At 39.4% G+C, this 17,251-nt stretch overlaps 1 protein-coding gene across 1 annotated transcript; it reads left to right on the top strand.

Moving 5' to 3' along the window:
* Nucleotides 1-3,094: 3,094 nt before the first annotated feature.
* On the top strand, nucleotides 3,095-9,949 carry KRT222 (keratin 222; the record flags this gene model as incomplete). The annotated part of the gene is made up of 6 exons (XM_080826987.1): nucleotides 3,095-3,190; nucleotides 6,312-6,440; nucleotides 7,172-7,392; nucleotides 8,932-9,008; nucleotides 9,186-9,321; nucleotides 9,721-9,949. 6 exons carry the CDS (start codon nucleotides 3,095-3,097, stop codon nucleotides 9,947-9,949), a joined length of 888 nt encoding a protein of 295 aa, XP_080683113.1.
* Between the last annotated feature and the right edge of the window lie 7,302 nt (nucleotides 9,950-17,251).

The raw sequence follows: 17,251 nt of genomic DNA, 5'->3' as shown, positions 1-17,251 counted from the left end.
AACACGATCTACCAGTGTTAGTAGCCGTAGAAGTAGCATGAGAAGTGTATCATTAATCTCAATTCACAGATGAGGACCTTAGAGTTCATTTATTTGACAGAGACAGATCACAAGTAGACAGAGAGGCAGGCAGAGAGAGGGGGGGAAGAAGGCTCCCCGCCAAGCAGACAGCCCGAGGCGGGGCTCGATCCCAGGACCCTGAGGTCATGACCTGAGCCGAAGGCAGAGGCTTAACCCACTGAGCCACCCAGGCGCCCCAGGACCTTAGAGTTCCAAAAGCATCAGGACTTTACCCAAGCTCACCTTGTTAGTAACTAGCAAGCAGGGACTTAACTGTTGGCCTTCCCCCACCATATCCTGCTGCTTTAAGAGTCTGAATTGAATTGTCTCATTATCTTCCTGTCTTCCCTGTATCTGATCACAGGATCCCTGAGGTTCTAGGTGCAGAGAGTACAAACCTGAGTCACCTGTGTCCCTGCCTCCTCTTCCTTTGCAAACAGCTGCCCTTCCCTAAAGCTCTAAGAGGTCACGTCCTCTCCCCTCTGCTCTATTCCTACAGCATTATTCAGATTCAGCTTCCAGATTCCAGTTACCCTGAACTTCTAAAATAACTTTCCTTCTTTATCATTAATCCCGCTTCTCTCATAGGTGTCCCTACTCTGAAATCTTTGGCGCTATTCCCAAATTAATCCGACCATGGGACTTCCCCTTTCATAAACCAGCAATGACTCCCAGCTCCTTGCCAAATAAAACCCCGCCTTCATCACCTGCTTTTCCACCATCTGACCCTGACCACGTTTCTTTTTCATTGCTTCCTCTATAATGCCTTCTTCCTCTTGTGTCCCCACCACGTGGCTTTCAAAGAGACTCTCAGAAATAAAGAGCATACAATAGCTCAGTAATATTTTAGTTTGATTCCAAGTTGAAATAATTGCATCTTGGCTATATCTGGTTAAAGAAAAATATAATACTAAAATTCGTGTCACTTGTTTCTGTTTATCTCTCTTTATTTGGCTACTAGAAAGTTGAAAATTCCAGTATGCGGATTGCATTTGTGGCTTGCCTTACATTTCTATCGGCAAGTACTGCTTTAGGGTACATAGGAAATATCTGGGAGTCCTGCTTAAAATGCAGATTGATAGGACCAGCCCTCTGGGGAATCTGGTTCAGCTTTCTGTATTTTCCACAGAGATGAGCAGGAGCTACACAGTGACTATAATTATTTACTCTCTTGCTTCTCTCCCCACTACCAAGTGCCTGATTCTTTTTGTATTTCTCTGTTGCAGTAACCGAGAAAGGGGATCAGTTTGGTCTTGATAATCATAAGTGACCCTCTTCAGTCAGAACTTTTTTTTTTTTAAAGATTTTATTTATTTATTTGACAGACAGAGATCACAAGTAGGCAGAGGCAGGCACAGAGAGAGAGAGAGAGAGGAAGAAGCAGGCTCCCCGCAGAGCAGAGAGCCCAATGTGGGGGCTTGATCCCAGGATTCTGGGATCATGACCTGGGCCGAAGGCAGAGGCTTTAACCCACTGAGCCACTCAGGTGCCCCTAGTCAGAGCTTTTGTACCAGGCTACCACAAAGGTCTCTGCCTCATGGATTGGCTATCCTGTCAAGTGTTCATCTCTAGACCAATCATTTGTGGCTGATGCGGAGGGTGGAGGAGGCATGGGTCAGGTTAAACAGAGGACAAGAATGACCAGAACCTCTCCTCTCCGGAGGGTCAATGGATGGCCAGCTTTGTTTACAGGGGACTGTAGGAATCCCCAGCACAGACTGGCCTGGCCAGCAGTGAATTAATTCAGAAATTAAAAGAACACAATGCACATTCAAAGGTCCTGTGAGCAATAGAGCCAAGGATTGATTATTTCCTGAACTACTCTTTGGATACAATTCCAGCCAAGCCACTCTACAAATAACGATGACGATAGATCTATCCTCCAAAATATTTCAGTCACTTCCAATAGCCAGCTGGCCAGAGTAAACAAGGAATTTAGGTGGGGAGAGAGAGAATGCAGAGGCCGATGGGGCAATATATGGGATACAGTGAGGTAGTCACAGTTCCAGTCCCAAAGATGCCATGACATAGCCCTAGGACCTTGAGCAAGACGCTCAACCCCTCCGGCCTCAGGCTTGTCACCTTTTCAGACTACAAAGTGACAGGGATTGTGACATTTAGACTTTAGAAGGCATGACAGACATAAAGATGCTTTTTAAAGTTAGGAGGGCTGTGCAAATGTTATATGAGTTGTCATTTACTAGACGTTTACTAACAAACGAGTAACCCCTACAGTGAGTCTTCCCCAGTGAAGACCCCCTGAACACAGACCATCTGGTTGTATTTCTTCAACTTTGTTAAAGTATTGGAAATGTTAACTCTCAGCTCTCACTGCCACTTCCTCTGGGTATACCTTCAGGAATCCACCTCAAGACATCAAACTGTGCCATGGGACCAGCAGCCTGCCATGAGCCACACAATATGCATTTGAGAGAAATACAGTCAGTCCCATGGCTAATGACAAATGTCAGCTTCATCTGATGGTAGCTTTTCCCAATTCCTGTCCGAATATTCGAGATTTACAACATCTTCTAATGTCCCACCACCACATCTCTGTTTAAATAATCCAAATGGCAAGAAAAACGATAAAAGAAAATTTTAGCTGTCATGTTTTCAGCCCTCATTAATTGCCATGCAGAATCTTGGGGGAAAACAAAATACAATTTTCTTCCCCTTATTCCCCATTTCCTTTACACCCAAGGTAAGTGGACACCCCTACCCCCACCCCCATCTCCACCCCTCACACGCTCAATTTTACGGAGAACCAATTTAGAAATGCTGAGGAGGCTTTCCTTTTCCTGTTCCTTTATGGAGAGTCGGAGGCTTCTACTCTACCAAGGACAGCAGAAAAGGATCTGCCTATTTGCATAATTGATTGGAAGCACGGGAATTCCGGTGCTTCTGAAAAAGGGAGCTCTGCGTCTTTAAGGCTCCGCGGAGCTTCGTCTCTGCTCGACGCAGACGGACCAGCTCTGCCGCAGCGACTCATCCTATCGATAAGGTTCACTTAGCCAAGGTGGAGGATGGGAAAAGAATGGAGCTGTCCCAGCTACTCAATGAGATCAGGGCAAACTATGAAAAGCTCCTCACGAGAAATCAGATAGAGACCGTGCTCTCAACAAGGATCCAGGTAATGATTTCATACAGACAGGCACCTTCCAGGATAAGGAGACAATCCCTGTCTATCCAATTCCTGTCCCGGCCTCTCTGAGGTACAGTATTTCCTTTTCAATGCAGCGTCTAACTGGGGAAGGAATTTAGGTTTTACTGCGATGTGACTGGGACCACAGGGGGAAACGCTGGGATTATACTGTTATGTGGCCATTTGATTCATGTCAATTGACGATTTTTACATCAGTGGTGAGGTTCCTATCATTAACAAAACATGGGGCCAACATGCAATAAAATGGGGCACTCTAACCTCTTTTAGCCATCCTTCAGGAAGGAGGCATTTCAAATACCCTTGGAAGATATTACAGAGTTATTTATAGAGAATGTTTCAATAACGTCTTTAAAATGGCAAGCTTTATGGTACCATGTATTAGCTTGCTCACTTCGTAGAGATAAAACGAAGTAAAATATTTCTGAAAGGTTTCTGTCATCCGTTTTATACCAGATTGTTATAAATAGAAATTATCTAAGTATGTGAAGGTGGCATTCAGAAACAGTGATGTAAATTGGGAGAATCAAAATCCCCCAAATTGATACTGACTCTCCACTTACAGATTTTTGCTTTTGTACAGATGAGAAATGTTTATTTACAATACAAGTCATGAAATATTTAAGTATTAAAAAGAGGGAGAGCCCCGTTGAATAAAGGCTAAATCCTAATTTCATAGACTTACTTTGTTTTAAAGTGACAACACATTTAGCAGTTAATTAAGACCTCAAACATTTCAATAAATATACAAACAAATGTTTTAGAAAGAAGATTTAAAAATTCAGGGTTGGATTTTGGGTTTGGGGGTTGTTTTACCTATTGTATCTAAGTTCAAATTCTATTCCAGACACCCAAATACAGCAAAGAGTAAACTTAAGAACAATCACCAAAAGTGAAAAAATATGTCTAGGAAATCATAGGACTTTATTTCATTAGCAATTCATTTTTGGTGACAATATAAATTTTACCTCTAGGTAATATTTTCATTCTTCACAAAAAATGATCAATATACTAGATCAAGCAAAGTCACTGGGATATTTAAGTATTGGAATCGTTCACTCACCTTTTGTAAAGAGAAAGGAAAACATTACTAGATGATAATTTCTGAAAATTATAAACCAAATAAACATTTTATTTGGCCATGGTACCAATGCAAGTTATTTAGTTTGTAAGTCACAATGCCAAAATTAGCAAATTAAAGGGAAAAGGCAAGGCTACAGTAAGTTTTGTTTAGGGTCTTTTTTAACATATATCTACTTTAGAAGTTTCCCCCCCCCCAAAGAATTCAGAAAGTCAGAATAAATTCAGGGAAGCCTGATTCATTATTATAAAATAAAGAAACGTAAGTTTTTTGTGATTTATTATTGTAGAACAAACTACCCCCTAATTTAGTGGGTTAAAACAACCATGACATTCTCTCTCATGATTTTGTGGGTTGACTAGGTTCAGTGGGGGTGATTCTTCCGCTGTGCATGACATTGGCTGAGACTGTAATCATCTTGGGGCACAGCTGGGCTGGGGCAGCCAAGGTGGCTCACTCCCGTGTCTGGCGCCTTGGCAGGGGATTTTTGGAAGGCCAGCTCAGCGGAGACGACCGGGTCTGTTTCTCTCTCTCTGGGTCCCCTCAGGGTCTCTCTCCATCTGGCCTCTCTGCAATCTCTCCAGCCGGGTATCCAAACTTCTTAACATGTTGGCCCAAGGCTCCCCAAAATCACAGGAGCGCAAGCTGTCAGGGCTTCCTGACGTTTAGGGCTATAGCTGGCACTTCTGCCACATTCTGCTGGCTAAAGCAAGACAGAAGGTCCACCCAGATTTGGTACGGAAGGGGGACCACACAAGGACATGAATTTGGGGAGGTGTGGGTCATTGGGGACCGTCTTCAACATCTAGCTACCACATAAACGGAGCTGCTGGTTCCATACACAAAATCCAAAAGACCAGCAGATACAAGCATTCTCATGCTCTCCTATTTCCTACCTTCTTGACATTCTCTTTTGTAGTTGCTCTGCTAAGTGTTGCTGCTTAACTTTGCCAACTTAACACTAAGAAAAAGTGATACAACAAACCAAAAGAGATGTATGAATTTTGTTCTTTAATGCCTTGCCCTAAACTTTATTTGTGAACTTTCATTTACGGCAGTGCTTTCTTTAAAAAAAAAAAAAAAAAACACACACACACAAAAATCTACCGTACCATCAAATTAAAATTTGTTATTGCAAAATGCATTTTTATGAAAGCATTAATAAGTTGCAATTTTTGCTACAAAATACTACAATCAATTCCATACGTTGCCCCTGCTGCTCTTGGGGCCAAATGTTGAGAATTCTGTCAAAGGATGCTTTCATTTGATTTGAACATGAGCATAAGAACATTCAGAGCCAAATATAACATATTCCACTTGTTATTTAATATGATGACATTTAGAAAACAATCTTTAATGATGTAATTTTGGCTACTTCCCCAGATACCCAAGATTAACATGCTTTCCAAAAAGATCGTTTAAAAAAGGTGAATCGACTGTGGGTTCTCCTTCTACGGAAGTCATTTTAGAGCCTCTAATGCCTATGACAACCTAATTCTCTGAATTATTCATAATATAACTTCCCAGCAGTATTTAATCTCTGTCCATATGCCCAGTTCCAGAATTGATCGGTTTCAGATACATAACTTTATCTGCTTTTACAAAGCAACCTACAAGAAAGTAACAGGGGGAAATAATAGCTGAGTTTCAATCCATCTTCCTCATAAGGCCATAAATAATAGAAAGTTAAGAATCAGAGGCCTCAAACTTAGATCCTCCAAAATATTACTTTTCATTTAAATAGATGTATTTTTCTCTGCATTTCATAGATCGTCATAGTAGGAAGAGATGCCTGAGGTTCATTTTATATCTCAGAACACTGAAGCAGTTCACTTGCTCCCACATCTAACTAATGAGTAACTAAGCCCTGGGACACACTTTTGAAATTTAACAGTTTAAAGAAAAACTGATGAGACGCCTAAGCTGTGTTTCTAGGATGACTTTTAAAGGTCTCATTTTCAAGAGTGCTCTTTGTTTCTGTTATTCTTGTGGCTGGTGGCTTCCTTAAAGCTAGAAGAAGATATGAGCAAAAAAATGGACAAAGATGAAGAGGCTTTAAAGGCAGCTCGAGCAGAACTCAAGGAAGCGCGACGCCAGTGGCACCACCTGCAAGTGGAAATTGAGTCTCTCCAGGCGGTGGTGAGAATGAGCTCAAAAGAGACTGGCCCACTGAGTCCCCAGACATTTGTTGATTAAAAGAGAAAGAGAGAAAGGAATAATGCCCATTACCTTACAGCCAGAAACTTGAAAAGCAAGGCCACAGAATTCTATCCCTGGTCCTAGTTCAACTAACACCCCCCCACCATCATGGCCATGGCTATTCTCAATTCGTTCAAGGTCTAGTTTATGGCTATAAAAAGGAAGTAATCCTTTCTTATCATCCTACGGTTCTCTAATTGCTGCAGTGGGAGAATATAGCCTTTGTGGGGGAGGGGACGTGGAGGGTGGGGAGGGAGTCTTCTATCTCCACGCCTAAAATTTCTAATAGTAAAAAATATTTAAATACCTTCCTAAAATGCCTTTTCTAAGCAGCCTGCTCTGCTTTAACATTCAATATTCTATATTTCCAATTTTTAAAAAGCCAAATAAATCAGAGCGATAATAAGTCAATCACACCGCAGATTTTTTTTTTTTTTGTCCATAAGAATTATCACGGGATTCCTTTGAACTAGTAAGCTCTCTAGCTATCTAGATATAATTTTTTTTTCATTTGAGTCCTCCACAAAGTTGTAAGGAAACATCTTTTGCCTAAGTGACATACCTTTATGGCAAACTTTGGAAGAGCACGATAGAATGGAGACATTGTAAATCAGATCTCAGCAGCACGTTTTGTTTCACTGATTTCACTGATGAAGGTCTATATAAAACAGGAAAGGGGCCTTGAAAACTCCCTACACGCCAGTGAGCAACATTACCAGATGCAGCTGCAAGATCTAGAGGCCGTGATTGAAGGACTAGAAAAAGAGCTGCAGGAAGTAAGGCGGGGCATTGAAAAGCAGCTTCAAGAGCACGAGATGCTTCTCAACACGAAGATGAGGCTAGAACAAGAAATCGCCACTTACCGCCGCCTCCTAGAAAAGGAAGAAATCAGGTACCTAATTCCGTATACAGTCGTTAATGGCAAGTGACCAGAAGTACAGAGCTTCTGTCTTTGTTGAGGTAGAGAAATTACATCAAAAAAGCCATCATCAGCAGGGCATGCTCCCTGGGTTCCTACAGCAAAATAGGATTAGTAGACATTGTAAAGACTATGTGGAAGAACTAGTTCCAGCCTCCCAAAATTATAAGCAGAATGGCCAAAGTTGGGGACAGTAGCTACAACAAAAAGCCCTTCACGCCTACAGCGAAATGTAAATAATTCTTGATCACTACAAGCATGACCTTTCTGGACTTGCTCACTTTCCTTGTCATTCATCTCTTTTAGAATTAGTTAGTGCCTTCTATGGACCACCCACAAAGAAAGCTTGGAAAATGCACATATTACCACATCCCCCCCCCCCACCCAGGGCCCACTCCCACCACAGATCAAAAGCCAAAATGAATAATAATTTAGTTCTGAATACATGATTTAAAAGAGTTCCAGATTTCTTGATAACAAAAGTATCAAAATATCACAAAAGAGGAATTCTTACTAATTCAGTTTCATAATCGGCAATCACTTAAAAGGTCACATGGCTTTGAGCACAGGACACCCTCCAATTTTCCATGTTCCCGTAGAAAGAAACCTTTATTCTTGCTTGCTCCAGAATTCTGAGTCTTCTACAAAATAAGATGAAATTGCTTTAACCTATAATAAGTTTTGACATTTACTAAAGCTTTGAAAAACATGGATTGAATTCAAAATCTACCACTTACTAGCTGAGTGACACCAGGCAAGTTACCAAACCTCTCTGTGCCTCAGTTTTTTCATCCATAAAATGGGAATGATACTACCCCCCTCATAGGATTCCTGTGCGCATTAAATAGATTGTTTGTAAAGTGCTTAAAACAGTGGTATGTTAATATACACACACATATAATTTGTTGTTAAATAAGTGGTTATAGATTTTATTTAATGCCTTTAATTTAATCGTTGAAGATGTTGAAAAGTGGTCTTTAATATTCCTTTAATACAATTTTTAAAATATTCATTATGCTATATTTAAGATATACAAGAAAGTATCAAGAATTTCATGAACTTCATGTACACACTTCCCCCAGCTTGAGAAGTGAAATATTTGCAGTGTTGTTGAAGTCTCCCCACCCCCACTCCAGGCACCTAACCCTATCCCAAACCCCCGTTCTCTTTCTTAGTCTAACCTGGCTCCTGAATCTGATGCTTATTAGCCTTAAACATTCCTTTCTACTAATATGTATATATATCCCTGAACAAAATATGAAATTGTTTTGCCTTTTATTTTAACCTTTATAAAATTAGCTACAAATTACCTTTCTTTTCCCACTCAGTGTTTACTTAGGAGATTCATCCATAAAGAAACAGTGTACCCTTAGTTCATTTATTTTCATTGTTAAATAGAATTTCCATTGTATGAATACACTACATTTTATCCATTCTCTTACTGGTGAGCATTTGTTTCAATTATATGCTAATACAGTGTTGCTTCTATAATATAATTCTTTCCAATTTCAGATATTATGGTTGTATCCAAGGTGAGAAAAAAGAACAAAAACCTTCCACAAGTAGAGTTGGCTTTGTTTTACCTTCAGGTGAGTTTCTGATATAAGTAAAAAAACTTAAAAAATAAAGTGCCATTTATAAGGATTATAACTAAATATTATAAAGTAGCAAAAACAAGCAATATTTGAATGAAGTTTGACATATGAATCAACTGTGACTAGTACTACAACACTGTGGTTTAACGTTTCACGATAACATTTTCACAGCCATTATAAATGAAATATCTTTTTCAACGAAACTCCCACAAAAGTATGAGAATGAAAAAGTGGAAACAGTGACCAAACAGGCAATACTAAATGGAAATATTGTGAAGGAGAGCACTGAGGCTCGTGGCACTATTCAGTAAGTAAAATAACTTTGACTAATAATAATAAACACATGCAAACTTCAGTAATCTTTGCATGTTTCCAAACACAATTTTAATATGCTATTTTTTTAAAGCTGACATGAGTAAATATATTTAAACAAAACTCAGATATAGGAGTACTCAATCTTTAATTCACCATTTTTCCAAAAATATAATCAAAACATGAAAATTCCATAGAATTCCTTGGAAATCATACCTGTGTGATTTTTAAAGTGTGTAAATTATAAACTCCACAATGTAAATTATGAGTTATAATTCAAAATGTGTCAATTATGAATTACATAACTTTCTTGATTTTTCATGTGGAATCCATATTACATATTTTTAATAGATCCATACTTCTTCATATGGAAAGGTTTATTGTATCATTTCAGGACAGAGAAAGTGGATGAAGTTATTAAAGAATGGGAAGGCTCCTTCTTTAAAGATAACCCTCGATTAAGGAAAAAATCGGTTTCTCTTCGATTTGATCTTCATTTAGCAGCCACTGATGAAGGGTGTTTACAGACTAAGCAGGATAATCTACCAGATATAGAAGTCAGGCTTATCATGAGAAGATCATGCAGTATCCCCTCTATCAAACCTCCATCAGCAGCTAATTAATCCAACGACAGTACTTGACTTGATTTGAAAATGACATTAGGGTGGACCAAGGTGGGCCATGCTGACTGCCTTCTGTCCCGAAATGTAAGTTATTAAGTATGTATGCAATGATTAATGAGTGATTCTCTTCAGAAAACAAACAGGAAGGGACACAATTTCTCTGAATCTAATTATGGATGCATTCTTTGAAGAGGAGGAGCTTCAAAATAAAATCAGAAATTCAGTATGGTTTCTATTTTGTTTACTCCAAATAGTGTTCTTTTCCTCTTGAAATTTTATCAGAGACTATAAGCATTAAGGTGGCTTGGTTAAAAGTTTTTGAAATTTCACTCAGTGGCTGAGTATTCTAAGGAAAAGGAACAATTTGTTTAAGTATGATTGTATTATATTAAGAATCACACTGACTTCATCATTATTCCATGACTGGTTATAGCTAAAAAGATTTTTCTACTTAAAAAAGAAAGCAATTGTAAACAAACTTTTAAAGAGGACTCACTAGTCATATATCAAAAAAAAAAAAATTTTTTTTTTTGAGACAATCATTTGCATACTTAGAAAAATAACAGAGCTACTTTCCACAAGCACTTCCAAACAAACTATAGAACACACCCCTGGCTAATCTGATGATTAAATAAATTTAAATTAATCTTCACCCAAAAGCTTTTTGTAATATGATCTGATTTCCGAAGAGTTACTTTATTCAAGGAACTTTAAGGTTGTGTCCTCCCCCACAAAAAAATCAGAAGGCCAGTAGCATAAACAAAAGATGAAAATCTTGTTGCTACCATTCCTAGAATAGAGTTCTCTAATCTCACCATCCCAGCTTTTCCTTCTGTAAAATTAAATGTGCCTAATTTGAATATTCAATGTGAACATTAGGTAAGATACTAGGTAAAAGTATTATAAATATTTCTTGCAATCATTTATGTGAGTTAAGAGAACAATATTGTTATCTAAATGATGAGTATTTGCAGGATTTCCGTTTTTAAATTGTTCAAACTGTAATAAATATGGACAGAAAATCTATTTGTGAATAAGCCAAGTATTGTTGCAAAGTTTTTTAAACAACTTAATTTGTTTAATACAGGCATATTTATTTATTTTAAGACCTTAAATAATAAATACCTGTTTTAAAACATTAGAAATTTATAGGCTATCACTTTTTTTCTAAGCAAAAAAAAAAAAAAAAAAAAAAGTTGAGTACAACTTACCATACTTTTTCCCAGCTGAATTATCATCAAAGGGCTACAGCTCAGTTAGCATTTTCATTACCAGTCTTTGCAATCTCTCTCTCTCTCTCTCATTTCACTCAGAACAAAATATATATTTTAACCAGGAGAAAATTATGTTAAATCATCTTTAACATAATACAGGGATATAAAATTTTAAAATTTTCTTTTTCAATTACCTTTAGATTCCTTTTAGCCTCTCTTATTCTATTTAGCAAAAGGGACGATTTTGTTTTGTCAAGGATACAATAGCATGTTAAATGCTTATTCTTGTGTAAGCATCTGTCCTAAAATACATCTTATACAGTGTTTTCATTCAATATTAGTTAAATGCTATGCTACTACTAACTTCATTAATGCTTTGAAAATGCAATCATATAAACTATTATACTAAAGTTACTGTACTAAGCAACAGTAATCATAATAAAACAATATCTAGTATAATCTACATGCAGCGCTCAGAACAGTACTTGGCATCATGAATGTAATTGCTTGTTATAGTAATTCCGCTATGCAGCTCTTGTGTGTATAACATGTACATTTTAAAATACAGTACTTGAATTTATTTAAAAAAATTATTTGTTTTGGGGCATTTTAAATCGGGATATGAATTTACCAAAGTAAATGATACCACTACAATAAAAAGCAACCTGAAACATGAACTCCAAAGCTGCATTTTATTTGTTTGATACATTGTATTGTGTTTAATTGTTCCAATATTGTTAGTTCCCTTGGGGAATAAAACTGCAACCCTAGACAGATAATAGTTTTTATACTTTTTTTTGGAAAAGAAAAGTTAAGAATGGTACAGTTTAATAAATGGTATATTCTAATTAAGAGAATCAAAACAATCCCATAACCCTGGGAAAAGTATAATAGCCATAATTTGCTAAGTGTTTATTCTGCTCCTGGCACTGTCCTGAGCAAGCTCATACATGTTCTCTAATCCTGATAGCTGGGCTACAAGATTCTATCCTCATTTTATGGATGAGTAGAAATTAATATTCTTCAGTCTGATTTTTGTGTATGTTAACATACAAATACGAAAGCAAAGAGTAATTCCAGTTACTAACAATTTTATAGGATCCTAGCCCGGGTGCTGTCACTAATTCCCCATGTGAGCAGGAAGGAATCATTGGAATCCCCCTAGGCCTCAATTTCACACTTGAAAACAATACGAAATACAGTGCTTGGTAATATTCCTACCCTGCCTACATCACAGAGTTGTTTGAAATAATATACACATGAAAATACTTGATAAAGCACTACTCAAATATACGGCACCATTTGAATGAAAATTGTCATTGGGAATTTGTGAGAACAATCATAGCTGTCGATGATTAATAGTTCAAAACACAACAGTAAAGAAAATTTTCAGATTCTTCCATTGCTGCCATATGAATTATCTTTTACCAGGGAGTTGCCTAATTGGAGCTGTTCTACCACAATAGTTTTGAAAGTACAAAAATGTTCTCTTTAAAAAAAAAAAAAAATGAGGGGCGCCTGGGTGGCTCAGTGGGTTAAAGCCTCTGCCTTTGGCTCAGGTCATGATCCCAGGGTCCTGGGATAGAGCCTCGCATCGGGCTCTCTGCTCCGCAGGAGGCCTGCTTCCCTCTCTCTCTGCCTGCCTCTCTGCCTGCCTCTCTGCCTACTTGTGATCTCTGTCTGTCAAATAAATAAATAAATAAATAAATCTTTAAAAAAAAAAATGCTTAAATTTAATTTGAAAGTTTCAAGCGGAAACACGTTATGGGACATGGGCCAAAATTAAACTTTGGTTAAATAACACGTATACACACATTATTCAAATGTGTGTACACATAAAATCAAGGTGTGTGCACAGAGAATTTACTTCTGTGTCTATAAATTAGGGCCAGCATGGACCCACAGATTGTTAATAGATGGACATACTACAGATACATTTTTTTTTAAAGATTTTATTTATTTGACAAAAAGAGACAGACCAAGAGAGGGAACACAAGAAGGTGAAGTGGGAGAGGGAGAAGCAGGCTTCCCGCCAAGCAGGGAGCCGGATGCAGGGCTCGATCCCAAGATGCTGAAAGGCAGATAGATGCCTTAATGACTGAGCCACCCAGGAGCCCTGACAGATACAGATTTTAAAGGAAGGTATACACGCGATCAGTACAAGCCTTTTCCTGTTTCCCTCATCCACTTAGACCCCAGGCCAAGACTGGCAAACTTGCTCTGTAAAAGCCCACATAGCAAATATTGTAGGCTTTCCAGGAAATATGATCCCTGTAAAAACTATACAACTCTGTCCCTGTAGCTGAAAGGAAGTATAAATAATATGGAAACACATAGGCATGGTTGTGTCCTAACTATAAAAACAGGAGGCAGCTTAGATTGGGTCTGCAGCAGTCCCAATCCCAGGTATTTGCTCATACCTGCCCTAGAACCTCAAATAAGGTCTGTGGATGCTAGACCATACCCCCAGATTCTCCAGGACCATCCTGTTTTCATCCTTTCCCACACCATGTGTCAAAGCTCATGTCCTAAATCCCCAAGGCATTTTGCAGGGAACGCGGAAGTTTGTAAAAGCAAACCATACTCTGTCAAATTCTACAAAACACTGTGAATTACTCTATCCTGGAAATCTACTGGGCTTCAATGTCTCACAAATATTTCTAGCGATAGAAACTGAATACCCATAACTTCTGCTTTCACAGAAACAGCTGAGAAAATTAACCTATTTCACCATTTTGCCTATAACCAGGCTTTTATAAGCTATTTGGCCCAGGGAGAACTCTATCATCCCTTTCCTTATTTTAAGGGGGGAAAAATCCATTTAAGGGGCACTTAGGTGGTGCAGTGAGCTAAGTGTCTAACTTTTGATTTCAGCTCAGGTCATGATCTCGGGGTCCTGGGATGGAGCCCAGCCTCAAGCTCTGTGCTTAGCACAGAGTCTGATTGAAATTCTCTCTTCTCCCTCTGCCCCTCCTGCTCAATATCTCTCTCTAAAATAAATGAACAAATCTTAAAAAAAAAAAAAAAAAGAAAGAAAGAAAGAAAAAGAAAAAAAATCCATTTAAAATAGCTTCATTAAAGATATTACAGACAAACTACATGGGTTCAGTGGTTGGTTCAAAATCTTTTTGCTGTCACAGATCTCTGAAAAATCTGTTGAACTACTAATCATCTAGCTGGGGGGGAGGGGGGAGCAGGAGAAGCACAAAAAATTGCACAGAATTTTAGGGCCTAGTCATGGACTACCTAAGTATCCAAGGACTGCAGGATTTTCCTCGGTGTCTCCCATTTCTCCTTTTCCTTCTTTCTTCCCAGCCACAGTTCTCTTTCTACCCCTCATTCTGTCTCCTTCTCTCCTTCCTCAGCTTTTTCCCACAGTACTATGGAAAGAAATCAAAGAGAACTGGGCTTAAATCCAACTTAATCACTCACTAGTTCTGGCTTCCCTGTTTGGGGGGGAGGAAGAACCTCAGAAAAGTACAGGTAAGTGTCAGAGAGGAAAGCAGGCCAAGTTCCTGGGTCTTGCTGCCAGAAAGAAAACTAAACTACTTGGGCCTAAGACTAGGCTTCTATGAGGGCTCCTAACAACCTTTATGGTTATAATAGTTTAAATAGTCATAATTAATGATGCATCTCATATTTTCTAGGAATAATCACCATTCCAAAAGTCTGTCCTCTCATTCCCATAAATACCCCAGTACATACAAGATCATACCTGTTTGCTTGCAGGGGGTGGGGGTGGGGGGGGCCACAACTCAGTGTAAACAGAGTCTATCTTGCTGCATATTTTTCTCTTCAGTCTTAATTTCTTCAGGACTAGGGAACCAGACTTTTTTCCCATTATATTTTGTCTGTATTCTTCCTTTCTTAATTTTACAACTCTCTGGGAGTGGGAAAAGAGCCAAGCAGAGAAAATGAGATACCCATTGATTCATTCTGCAAATACTGAGCACCTGGACGTACCATATACTGTTCCAGATGTGAAAAGTCCCCACCTTCAAGAAGCCTTTATTCCGATGGGAAGAAAAAGACAACAAAATAAAATCTACAACAAATATAGTACGTTAGGTGATGATAGGAGCTATAGGAAAAAAACAAAGCAAAGACCATGGAGAGAGCTGGAAAATGAGCTGTAATTCTTTTTTTTTTTTTTTAAAGATTTTATTTATTTATTTGACAGAGAGAGATCATGTAGGCAGAGAGGCAGGCAGAGAGAGAGAGGTGGGTAAGCAGGCTCCCTGCTGAGCAGAGAGCCTGATGCGGGGCTCGAGCCCAGGACCCTGAGATCATGACCTGAGCTGAAGGCAGAGGCTCAACCCACTGGGCTGCAATTCTAAAAAGGTTTGAGAAGACCCACTGAGAAGATGGCATTTAAGTAAAGATGAGGAGGTGGGAAAGCGCATCAGTGCCGCTGTCACACTCAGCTCCCCTCCTTTCTTTTTCCACCATTTTTGTGCCATCCCTTTCTCACTACAGTGTAACATCTAGCACCTGCAGAGGACTGCCTGGAGATGACACAATGGAGCACCTGCCCCAGCATTGCACTTGCCCAATCCCCCACCATAACCCCAAGTACAGGGAAGAACCCAGGCGGAAGGTGCTGGACAAGACCAGAGAAAGAAGGTACTGATATCCTTGCTGAGGCTCCATGTATCTTACATTAGTCTTTTATAGGTCTCAGATGCTTTTATAATAAAAATGCAATTTCAAGTACAGTTGACCCTTGAACAACATGGGTTTGAACTGTGCAGGTCCACTTGCACGTGGATTTTTTTTCCCCAATAAATACATTGGAAAAATTTTTTGGAGATTTGCAACAATTCAAAAAAAGTTGCAGAGGAAATGTATAGCCTAGAAATGCCAAAAAAGTTTTAAGATAAAGTTAGGTATTACTGTAAGAACACAGTACATAATACATCTAAGGTACAAAATATGTGTTAACCTACCACTTATGTTATCAGTAAGGCTTCCAATCAAAAGTAGACTATTAGTAGGTAAGTTTGGGGGGCATCAAAAGTTATAGCTGGATTTTCAACCAGGGGAGGTCCCCAACCCACCCCTCCTATTCCCCCCTGTTCAAGGTCAACTGTATATTAACTCAAGTACCACTCAGACTACCTATTATCCTTTGATGACCTCTCTTTCAGTCTTCCCCTTCAATTTCACCAACCCCTATTTATGAGTATAAAAATATTGGAAGCAGAATTACAGAAAATGTCACTTATGCCTGGCTGTGCAATCTTCTGGAGATGCCCTGGTTCCTGTTGGCACACAGAAAAGCACCTAAGAGCAGCCCAAGAATCCAATCAGTCACCAAACGTCAACAGTGTTTTTTAAAAAATTACAGATCCTTCTCCCTTCACAGTGGCCCACAGCACAGTCCAGGTGTTTATACAGCCAAGGAAGGGGGTAGTACTGGTAAACCAATGTACTCATGATTTAGAGGGAAGAACCTTGGACTAGACTAGAAAGCTGTCTCTGTTCCCATTTACTGAACATCTGACAATGAATCAAGCCCTAAGTAGGCACTGGCAATAGAAAGATGGTCAATGCAGATTAACTGAGCCTTTTCTTTCAAGACCCACTGTAATGGGTCTTGAAATGTCCTGTAATGCGCTGTAATGCGCGGGAGATGACAAACGCAGTTCAATACAATAGATCAGGTATAGAGTACAGTGAAGTTACCAAAGAACCGTGGGAGTTCAGAGGAAGGACTATGGGGGAAAGTTCCAGGAGGGCACCACAGTGAGAATCTGAGCAGGATCCGGAAGGACAGATAAGCTGAAAGTGGGGATGAGCCAGGGCAGCGCTGGGCAGAGACTAGTGGCACTCCCCGCGCGGCAAGGGCGCACAGCCTTGGCCGAGGGGATTTCCATCTCTGGGCCCCGGCTCAGAAACCTGGCACTTACAACACACGCGCGCTTGGAAAAACTAAAAAAGGTCCGTGTTGCTTTTGGTCAAGGTTTCATGCCTGGCCGTTAAGGCAGGAAGCCCCGCGAGGCGCGCGTGGGAACGGAAACTGCGCGAACCCGGTCGCCCTCGCCTCCAGCCTTCGCTTGCTGAAGTATATACTCTTTCACCGAGAGAA

This window comes from Martes martes (genome assembly GCF_963455335.1).
Source record: "Martes martes genome assembly, chromosome: 16".
Taxonomy (NCBI): domain Eukaryota; kingdom Metazoa; phylum Chordata; class Mammalia; order Carnivora; family Mustelidae; genus Martes; species Martes martes.
The sequence above is the reverse complement of the archived record's forward strand: the minus strand, read 5'-3'. Positions and strand labels throughout refer to the sequence as shown.